The following is an 11556-nucleotide window of genomic DNA, read 5'->3' as shown; positions in this document are numbered from 1 at the left end:
GCTAACTTATGATTATTGGGTAACAATAATTGTGGGGCGTGGTAAGTGGGTCGAAGCTTGGTGCTTCGTTGACAATTGTTAGTGGGTCAGTGGGTTTGAGAAAAGTGTTTTGCTGAGACTGCATCGCGGTAGGTGTGGGCTGCAGCTGGGGCTTGGGTTTAGAAATGAGGTTTTGCTAACTCTGCATCGCAGAAAGGGATAGCTGAGTGGTAGAGATAATGCAGAATGGGTAGAGTTGTTGATCGAGAGTTCTTAATTTTAGTAATTGCGTGCGTTGCTTAAGACTATTTTATTTTCCGGATGTGCTGACTTACCGCTATTTGTGGAGAACCGTGGTTCGTTGGCTCTGTATGTCTGTATCAGTTTTATTATTGTTGCCGACCAGTGTGGATGCGCTGACTCTCCGCCGTTTGTGACGAGCCATGGCTAGAACCATGGTTCGTTACACCCTGACAATCAGATGTCTGTTTTTTTTTAGCACCTAATTGCTGCCATGCACGGAGAGTTGCCAGATAACTGCTAGAGTTGCCGAGTACATGTTTTTGTCTGACGCGCACGATATGGGATGTTTTTTTGCTTTGAAATTATAAAAGTACAGCTTTAAAATATGATAAAATCAATAAAACTGCAAAATGAACCCTAGTTGTGCAAATCTGAATGATGGACAACTATTCTTTTGCCGTTAGGCACGAGTATATAGTTGGATGGTAGACACGGAACCGGACAGACCGACAGAGAAACTTGTACGCTGGTGCGACTTCAGAATATGAGTGAATGTATTTTGGCAGCGTCGCCCCCATCATGAGCGGCCGCTGCTAGCATAAGTTTCGATCGTATAAGAGACTAGATCTAACATTTCAAGAGCGTTAACATAAATTCAAGTTTATTTCAATTGCTAGGGTCTTAACATTTAAACACAGTCGAGTGATTTGCCTCAACATCGGCCGCGTTGAGAGCCTATAGGCTTCAATCTGTTGGAATCGGCGCCAATCGATGGATGGACCGCTTATAAATTCCGGCCTTAGTCCTCACTACGGCCACGTGAACATTCCCGTCGGCTTCTGGGATTGCCTCCTCCACTGCTCCTATGAGCCACATTTGAGGGGGCACGTTGTCCTCGTGGATTGCCACCACTCTGCCTGGCTCCAGATTGGCGACCTCCTCGGACAAGTTCCCTCGCTGCTGAAGGCTGAGAAGATAGTCTCTGGACCAATCTTTCCAGAATTTTTGCTTGATGGCAGACACGAGCTGCCATCGTTGCAGATACGATAGGCTGTTGTCTAGTCTGGGCAGCCCTAATTCGGGCGGCAGAGAAACTAGCATTCTGCCGACTAGTAGATGCGCGGGAGTCAGCACCTCCCCGTCGTTGGGACTGCCGCTGTCGACCACCAATGGCCTGGAGTTGAGTACGGCCTCGACTTCCACGAGAAGCACCTCCTTGAGCACTGCGTTGCCCATGGCCCTGAGCTGCAAATGTTTGGCGGACTTCACCGCTGACTCCCACAGGCCTCCAATGTGCGGAGCTCGAGGAGGGATGAACTCCACTGAAAACCGGTGGGCCGCAGCATAAGCGTTGAGAGCCTCGTCCTTGGCATCCATGCCCTCCACACGCTCCTTTAGCATGCGAGCTGCACCAACAAAATTCGTGGTGTTGTCGCAATACAGCTTGACAAGGGGCCCACGACGTCCAACAAACCTGGATAAACACAATATAAAGGTATTTGATTTTTTAGAATTTTAGAATAAAAAAAAACGAGAAGGAACGTGCGAGTCGCTTCTGGGGACGCGACTCTACTTATACCCGTACTCAGTCAGTACATTTTTGAGCATTTGATTTTTTAGAATTTTAGAATTACAAAAAAAAAATTTTACATTTTAAATTTTTTTGCTACATCTGTTATCTACATCTACAATCTATACTTTACATCTAACATGTAGATTATAGATGTACCATTCATATTCTACATCTCCTCCGCTAGTTGTTCGCGCACTGAACGTGGCAGAGTGTGCGAGCGAGAAAAAGAATGAGTTGCATGGTCGTTGGTAGGATGGGGCAGGGGGCAGGGGAAGCAACTGAAAATTAATTTCTACATTCTGGCTATAATTATGATCCGATCTAATTCAGATTCAATCTGGTAGATATAGGCATTATCTACGCTACTGCGTTTTTAGTTTTATCGTATCTTTAAAAATGTGCCTGCCACAGATTTTCGTCATTTGTGTGGGCGGAAGGGGGCGGGGCGAAATTTAAAAAATACACTTGCAGCAGTGTGATATCACATGAGTCTGGAAACCAAATTTGGTTGCCCTAGCTCTTATACTCGTAGTCTCTGAGATCTAAGCGCTCAACAAGACGGACAGACAGACAGACAGACGGACAGACGGACAGACAGACATGTCTATATCGTCTATACTTTATGGGGTCGGAAACGTTTCCTTCTCTGCGTTACACACATCCACTTATACCACAAATCTAATATACCCCTTAACTCTTTTTTGAGTACGGGTATAAAAATAGAGAAGACAGGATATAATATTTTGCCGACTTTTCCTGAGTTTTTAAAGTCAAAATGTCGTAAAAAATACCGCACAAAAATCATAATTTTTGCATTTTAATGCTTTAAATTTCCCAGACGGTAAGATGAAATCACAAAGTGTTTCGGCTTAACTTCTAGCTGTCTTATCTTTTCAAAATAGCAAAGTTCTTTACAACCAGAGGTAAGATACTACTGAAAAAAGCTTACCAGTTTTCGAAAATTCTTAAAAAAGTTCTGCCATAGAAAGAAAAAAAATATCATCAAACCATTTCTAAGCCCAAAATCTTTAAGTAAGAGTTGGATTTGTTCCTTGAGGAAAACTCGCGTCAACTAGTGTTATAAGATCAAAAATCGACCCGCACTATTCCTTATCCACCCTTCCACGATTTCTGATATGCGATAATTTTTCGGAAATCCTTTTACGTTTTCACCCTATCCCATTATGTCCCCATGTCACCAGGAAATAATTAGCTTAACTGTCCATATTAATTTCAATCAAATTTCAAGTTTTTTTCTTGTTTCTTTTCATTTGTATATAACATATATTCAAATTCATCATCTTTTAGTAGTTTTCGAATTTTGGGGGCCATCAAATACGCTATCTTTAACTTTTGCCAGCGACAGACGTGAAAAAACAGTTTTTAAGTAACTTTTCGATTCACCTTCCTTATCCAGTGCTTTAACAAAATTTTTCATTAGTCCCAGCTTAATGTGTAATGGTGGTAAAAAAACGTCTTTAAACTTCACAGGAGCTGAATTCTGTATGTTGTAATTTTCCAAAGTATGTTCCTCCCGTTTTGACCAGAGTTTTCTTGAGTAATGCTCTTCTCTAGATCTACTATCCCATAGACACGGGAAGCAGCAGTATTTTGTGTAACCACCTTGCAATCCAGTTAACATGGCTACGACTTTTAAGTCACATGCGACCTTCCACTGGTGTTCTTTATATTTAATATTTTCAAATAATTTAGTAATTTTTTGATATGTTTCCTTCATATTAACAGCATGGGCGATGGGCTTTTGGTTTCGATCGTGTAATAAAACAGCCTTTGAATTTTTCTTGCTGCTGTCAACAAATTACCTCCAATCTGTTGGGTCGTAAGCTTCACTCTGTTACTTGAAGAGTCCGAAAATATCGTCTCAAACGCACGTCATTTTTTTTTGCGACACCAAGTCGAAGCCTGTTACGCGCGGAATAGGTATTGTATGGTAGAGGGAATTCAATAGGACTGAGCATAGGACCCTAAATGGTTCGTGCAAGGAATAATTTGATAAACAAAGTGGAAGGAACAAAGGAATAAAGTCTCTAGTAGATCTAAAAGGAATTGTAAAGTTTATGCTGCTCAACTAGTCAGGGCTATCTACGTCACCCTTGATCAGGTTGTGCATAAAAATCACACCAAGCATTTTTCTACGACTAACTAAGGCTGGAAGGTTGATTAAAACCAATCTACGAGGGTAAGATGGCAGTCTCCAACCTGCATCCCAGCTGAGGCCACGTAGAGAAAAAAGTTTTTCTGGATTGATTTTACCGCCGCAGAAGAAGGAAGAAGGTATTGTAGTTACGGCAAAGGCTACGGAAAGATTCATGGTCAGAGTAAGAAAGACAGAGTTGAAGATGAATCGGAAAGTAATGCCTAGTCGGGTGGGAAGGGACAGAAATGCTAATAAGGCTACTGAGGGCAGAATAAGAATAATAAGAATAATAACTCCATGGCAAATCCTGCGGCTTTTAAGAGAGCGGATATCGAGGAGCCGGAGCCTACTCTCATAAGAAGAAAGATGTCTAGAGGGGTCCCAATTAAGGCCACGAAAAGCAAAAAGAATAAACTGTTTTTGAACGGACTCAATCATATCCTGATATTTTTGATAGTGCGGAGACCAAACGCAGGAACCATACATATAAAAGTTTAGTGTTATAAGGGTCCGTGAACTCTTTAGACCACCTTTTTGACCACCAGGACACCTCTAGCTTTATTCGAAAAGGCGGATATGTGCGAGTAATAACACAGATTAGGTATAAAGATAATTCCCAAGTCAGTAATTTTGTAAAGGCGGTTTAGGGACCAATAATGGATATTTTAGTCAAAAAGGTAAGGCTTGCTGCGATGAAATGTCATGATGTTACATTTGGAAATGTTAAGGGGAAGAATGTTTATTAAGCACCAGTTGTTGAAAGCGACAAGATCAGATTGGATACATAATGGGGTCGCTATAGGAGAAACATAACTTCACATCGTCCGCAAACATAAGTACTCGGGAATGAGTTAAGACTTGGGGAAGATCATTGATGAAAAAATTAAACAACAGAGGGCCAAGATGGCTACCTTGATGTACCCCCGACGATACAGAAACAGGCTTAGAAAGAGAGTTATTAAAACAGACACGCTGAGATCGATTACAAAAGTATGCATTAAGCCAGAAAATAAGTTTAGGCGGAAACCCTAGGAGAGATAATTTATGAATAAGCAGATTATGATTTACTTAATCAAAGGCAAAACAGTTTGAGGAGGGGCACACATAGAGAATCTGCACAAAGTTTAAGAACAGCACTAGGAACCATATCGGGGTCGGTAGGAAAAGAAAATTTACATGACTTTTAATTAGACAAGAGGTTATTATAGTCGATGAAGGGGGGATAGATACAGTTCGAACTATTCGTATGGAAAGGATAAGATTGATTGGGACAAAGTATGTAAAAAAAATCAGAATAGAGGGATGGTTATTAGACGGAAGTGAGTAGCAGAGTTGAATAAATGAAGCGAAGAGATTAGCAATATCACAATCGTAATCAGCTTTTCTGCCATTCAAAGAAAAATATGACGGAAATTGGGAAGATTTACGTTTCGAGTTGACAAACCAAAAAAATTGCTTCGGATCACGCTTAAAGCTAAGTCTACATTTGAACAGGTAGTCATTATAACATTTTTTATTAAATAAAAGAAATTTACTCTTAGCGATTGAATACCTAGAGAAGTCAGATTGCGAACCAGTTCTTTTGAACCTTTTATACAAGCGAGATTTAATATTCCGAAGGTTTATCAAACGCGGGGTGAACCAAATAGGGCCACTAACATGACGCGAAGGTGAAATTAAAGGTACATAGGTATTAAAGACATTGAACAAGGAACAATAAATGCCCGATCGATCTGTGAAAGTACAAGATTCAAGCACGTAAAATCTGCTTTCCTGAAGCCAAATATAGATGGTGGCTTTACGGAAGATTTGATGTGATCAGAGGAGGGCAACTGCACGGAAATTTCAAGTTTGGGATGATAAGGGTCTTCTGGAAAAGATAGAGGAGACCCTCTGCAGACTCTGGGGGAAAAACGCTCATAGGCGTGAGAGCAAAAGCGAGGGTAACAGCTTGCGTAGCTGAATTGCTAACAGTGGTGTGGCTGGAATGCCCACAGAGCTGTTGCCCCGCCAGCGCCGTCCTCAATCTGAACAGAGACCATGGGATATTAGATAGGTTAAAGTCTCCAAGGGCTATAAGACGATCAGAGAATGACAGACAAACAGAATGAAGATGTGAAACGTGAAGCATATAAGTGGAGAAATCGGAGGACGGCGGAATGTAAGAGCAGGATATAAAGAGATTAAAAGAGGGCCAGCAAAGCTTACCAACAATAATTTCAATGTTATTATGCCCTTCGACGTGACAGATTTGAGAAGCTATGTCCGAACGAACAGCAATCAAGACACCGCCACCACGAGATGGACGATCATACATATATATGTTAAATTTATCAATGAGAATCTCGGAGTCATAAATAGAGGAGTTGAGCCAGGTTTCAGAAAAAGCGATTACATCAGTCCTGAAAGATGTACTGTCAGTATATAGCTTGTTAAGCTAACTGCCCACGCCACGATCATTCTGATAGGTTATCTTAAGGGAAACAAGATAAATTTGTTTTTCGAGGGTAATGCTGCCGGAGATAGAGTTGGACGGACAGAAGTTAAAGCAGTCGGAGATGAAGTTGGAAGGACACCCACTCGACGTTCAGGTCTATAGGGAAGATTTGTAAACACATGACAGATAGTTTGTTCAGGCCAGAAAGGGGGCGGAGCACACTACTCACATGTTTGTCAGGAACAAGAATTTTGAAGGAAGATATAAAGTTAAATTTAGTGACAACAAGACTTGAGGAATCTTCAATATGAATCTTAGAAAAGATAAATTCCCTGACCAGGACATCCGTAGCCGATACCATCAGTCGAGAAAAGAAAATAGACTTTAGTGTGGTGAAAGCAGTTAGAATAGAAGGAGGGATAGTAGAGCTATTAGGCAGAGCCGTCGGAGAAAATTCAACCTGAAGGGCAGAATCAGCTGATAATGGGCCATATTCTGAGTTAACGATGGATGCCGAGGTAGACAGAGCCTCCACATCCATGCTGACGGCAGCGTCAGCAGGTTCCAGTGAAGGCACCGACATCGCAGTCAGACACAGGCACGGGACAGGCGGCTGTTGAGGGGGCGGATGCAGAAGCCACAGTCGGTGCCCCATTACATCAAAGTTCGACAGCACCAAAGTCTATTAAAGACGGCGAACGAATTGGGGGTAGAGGAGATCCAGGAACTGCAAGAAAAACACCATTGTTACCAGTGGGCAGACAATTGTAACCTTTCTTTCTCTTAGGCGACTCAGTTAAAGTTTTAAGATTCTTGAAGTGAGACTCTATGGAAAGAATCTTTTCCTGTAACAGTCGGAATCCAGAGTTGACAGCCGCGAATTCATTATGAGTTTGTCTTATAAAAACTCGCATGTCGCTTTCAATCTGCCTGCAGTCCCAGCATGTCCAGTTAAGGCCACAACGAGACTTTATCAAGTCGCCTACGCGTCCACGTAGATTTGGCCGAGGTCAGCGCATACCGTATGTGCGATATTGTCACACAGCCAGCAGTAGGTGAAAATTTGCTTTACGGCTACCGAGTGGTAGCATAGCATATCCGTCCTTGTCTGCCCCACTGCTAGCTAAAGATGTGGGTATAGCGCCGTTGTCAAAGTCTCCAGAAATTTCGCCAATGCCTTTTAATGCTTCGTAGATTTCGTTTTTTATGTGTTTGGAACTGCGAATTGATTGTCGACTATTGGTCCATGTGCACGCTCAAAAGCAGGAATTTCAGTCCTTCACACAACTAAACACAACTAAATGAGCTAAAGATGCAAAGATACACAAGGAAATAGTGATAATTACGGGAAAGGTATATTAGTATTTAATTTAGTATTTTATTTGATAAACACAACTCGAAGAGCTAAACATGCAAAGATAGCTAAGAAATAGTACTAATTACGGGAAAGGTATGTTAGTATTAGTGATTTAAGAAGAGGAATGGAATTAGTAGTGGATATTAGAAGGTAGAACAAATTTTAGTCCGAGCATACGACCCTAAACGGTTCATGCAAGGAATAATTCGATCTACAAAGTGGAAGGAACAAGGGAATAAAGTTTCTAGTGGATCTAATAGGTATCGTGAAGTTTATACGGCTCAAGAAGTCAGGGCAATCTACGTAACACTGGATCAGGCTGTGCATAAAAATCACACCAAGCATTTTTCTACGACTAACTAAGGTTGGAAAGTTGATTAAAACAAATCTACGAGGCTAAGATGGCAGTCTCACACCTGCATCCCAGTTGAGGCCACGTAGAGAAAAAAGTAAAAAGTTTTTCTGGATTGATTGTATACGGTCCTGGTGTACTTTGTTCTGGGGCACCATACATAAGAGCCGTACTCTAAAATCAGACGAACAAGCGAGATAGAGTCTTCGTTATATAGAGTTAGTCAAATTCCTATGACCACCTCTTTATAAACCCAAGCACGCCCTTGGCCTTATGGTAGGCCATGGTAGAAATGTGTTCAGACAACTTTAACTTTGGGTCTATTTTAACACCATGATCATCAACCAAGTTAATTCTCTCAAGAGAACCACCGCAGAGGTTATAAGGAGCCAAAAAGGGGCTGGAGCGATAAAATGTCATTACATTGCATTTCGAGGCATTTAGGTGTAACAAATTTGCACAACACCATGACTGAAAGTTATTGAGATCGGATTGCAAGCGAGAGTGCAATGAAATTTCCTTATACTGGACACAGGGGTTAACATCATCCGCATACATGAGTACTCGAGAGTTTGTTATTACTGAAGGCAGGTAAGTGATACCTTGGAAGCTTTTAATGATAAAAGAGGTAAACTCTAATAAATTTGTGGTTTTTAATCGTCACCATATAAATCCGTGCTGAGACGGAGATATAAGTGATTTGCAGAGATGTTGCAAATGCAGAGTTAAAATTTGTTCAAACATTATAGGAAAGCGGGTAACTTAGATATACCCATATAATTATTTCAATCAGACCTGCTACCTTTCTAATAGAGCGGAAGAATACAAGATTCCTTCCAGATTGGGGGTTAGAAGAAGTTAGTTTTTGGGATGGGTAGAAGAAGAGGTGGAAGAGTAGGGTGGAGATGGAGCACTGGTCTAACTACTAGGAAAATTTGTGGGGGGGGGGGGCTATTCTTTTTCTTAGCCTTAAACTCTTTAACCACAAAATGCTTGGCCAAAACTTGGCGGAACAAACGGTTTCAAATCGAGTCGGGGAGACTCTTATCTTGAAGGAAGATATCTCCCTGCCGTAAGAAAAGTTAAATTTCTCCACTCCAGCCGATGGCTTTCATTTTGCTTTGTATAAAAGCGGTTACATCATTGGATTTGATTTCAGGGGCTAGCCGCGAGACAAAAACTTGTCACTTTGGTGGGACTCCCCCCAGTGTTTTTGGCACCAGAGGCCTACCTTTGATGGCAATATCCGGTGGTCCTGGACGGCTTTTAGCTGGTGGGAGCGAAACTGATGGGATAGCTAAATAGTTGGGTGCGGACTCAACGGACACGGATGCTACAGACATTTCTAACTGCATACTCTCCAAAGTGACGCATTCGGCTCCTGAATCTGCATCATCAGCAGCGATCGTTGCCGTTGCTGCACTGAAGGAGTGGTCAGAGTAAGTTTTTCAGATGCCGGTGGACATGAAACAGATGGCACTTGCAAGTCCCTCGGAGTAGACTTCTTGCGCCTCGGAGACTCAGCCAGGAGACTTCGCGTCTGCCCCATGCATAAAGCGGACGGGAATTTAAACAAGCAGATACTTCACATGTCAAGGTCTGAAGCTCATCTAGAGTGAAAATGTAGATGCAAATGATGTCCTTTAGAATGTAAAATCGATATATTTAGGCTAAAACGCGCTGCATCGATCCAACGGAGTTTTGAAATTTCCAATTGTACGATATATCCCTTTCCTTTGAACTGACAAGTGCTACACGACGACGCTCTAGTACATCAGTAGGCAATTGCAGGTCTGCAGACCACTCCGAGCTGCTACGCAGCAATAACGGTGGTCCAGAAATCCATAGGCTGCTGTTTATTAGTTTATTAATGATTATTAATCGTTTCCGATCCCATAAAGTATATATTCTTGATCAGCATCAATAGCCAAGTCGATATAGCCATATCTGTCTGTCGGTCCGTCTTGATGAGCGCTTAGACCTCAGAGACACCAAATTTTTGTTTCCAGACTCATGTGATATCACACTGCTACAAGTGTATTTCAAAATGTCACCCCGTTCCCTTCCGACCCCACAAAAGATTTAAATTAATTTTCAGTTGCTTCCCCCACCTCCTCCAGCGCTGTTGACGCTACTTATGATCTTTCTCGCTCGCACACACTCTGCTCTGTGCAGTGTGCGACCCTTTCAGAGAAGATGTAGAATCTACATTTAAAAAAATAATTAAACAATTTTTTCATTAATCATAAGCTCAAAAATTTATATACTGACTGAGAATACGGGTATAAAAGTAGAATCGCGTCCCCAGAACCAACTCACACGTTCCTTCTCGTGAAATAGAAAGAAAGTTGAAGTAGCAGAGCACTGGCATTGCCAGTAAAGTTTATGCAATTTCGTTTTTTTCGCCTATTTTTATCAGGGAAAACATTCTATAATTATGTAGTTTACCATCTGAATAGCACTTATGTTTAAGAAGGAGGCTGAAGTTATGGAAAACTTGTTATGTAGAAATAAATAAATATTAAGAGGTTTTAGGTTTTCCTAGAGATTCATTCTCTTTTGCTTTAGTTATATTCGTGCTCCGTGTAAGGTCATCAGGCTTTACGGGTTCTTGGCGCGGCGTCTTAGGACACCGTCCTGAGGCATGCAACCCTGAGTGCACAGCGTCGGTATGCGCTTCTGCTCTCTCTGCTCTACGTAGGAACCCCCATTGCTGGTACACGGCTGATCCATATAGGATGATGGAGGTGCCCACCCCGGCGATGGGTTGTCTGCTGCGCTACCGTGGTCCTCCAGTGTTGGCCATCATAGCCTCCGTCATAGCCTTATCGAATGGCCTTTTTTCGGAACTGAGTACCGGTCTGCGAAACGCCGGCTAGAAATTTTCGGTCGACCGAAAAACAGGGATGATTTCTTATCGATTTCATACGAATATCATCCCTGATTTCAGTCGACGGAAAGTTAAACGCGTCTGAGTACTAGGATTTCTGTTTGTCTTCCCTGATTTTTTTTCACTGCGGTACGTAATTGGTATATTGATCCAAATATAAATTTTGCTCCCGTAATATGTCGTAATATGTCGTAATGTAATATGTTCACTTTTTGTTTTTTTTTTTTTTTCATATTTCTGCATATTTCACCACAGAATTTTAGGGCATTCATTCAATTTTATAGGCTGCTTACATTGGGGCTGCGTCATGCTTCTTTGCGTCTTGCCGGATAAATACTAAATAATAAATACTATAAATACCTTGCAACGTTTCGCTGTGGTATATTATGGTTGCACGCATAAGAAATGAGGAACACAACAAATCATAAGATATAAATACTTTTCATTTTGCAGTACTTGTTGGTATACAATATTTTTCGTTTCTCCATTCTGCGCGTAAATATGAAGGCTATTGGTTTACCGACACGGGAATACGCAACATACAATTGTCCGTGTGAAAAGTAATCC

General features: G+C 41.6%; 1 protein-coding gene across 1 annotated transcript; it reads right to left on the bottom strand.

Annotated features, from left to right (window-relative positions):
* Positions 1–966: 966 nt before the first annotated feature.
* LOC121404367 lies at positions 967–10832 on the bottom strand. Its single transcript, XM_041593702.1, has 2 exons — positions 10705–10832; positions 967–1696 (listed from the first exon to the last, which is right to left on the bottom strand). Exons 1-2 carry the CDS (start codon positions 10830–10832, stop codon positions 967–969), a joined length of 858 nt encoding a protein of 285 aa, XP_041449636.1.
* Positions 10833–11556: the final 724 nt, after the last annotated feature.

The sequence above is a fragment of the Drosophila obscura genome, unplaced genomic scaffold (genome assembly GCF_018151105.1).
Source record: "Drosophila obscura isolate BZ-5 IFL unplaced genomic scaffold, ASM1815110v1 contig_194, whole genome shotgun sequence".
Classification (NCBI taxonomy): Eukaryota; Metazoa; Arthropoda; class Insecta; order Diptera; family Drosophilidae; genus Drosophila; species Drosophila obscura.
Note: the sequence above shows the minus strand (reverse complement) of the source record. Positions and strands in the feature narration are given on the sequence as shown.

Coding starts and splice junctions, on each gene's coding strand:
- LOC121404367 (XM_041593702.1), bottom strand. CDS start 10,832: ATGGATCAGCCGTGTACCAGCAATGGGGGTTCCTACGTAGAGCAGAGA. Junction 1,697..10,704: donor AGACGCCGCGCCAAGAACCC/GTAAAGCCTGAT, acceptor GTGTTTATCCAG/GTTTGTTGGACGTCGTGGGC.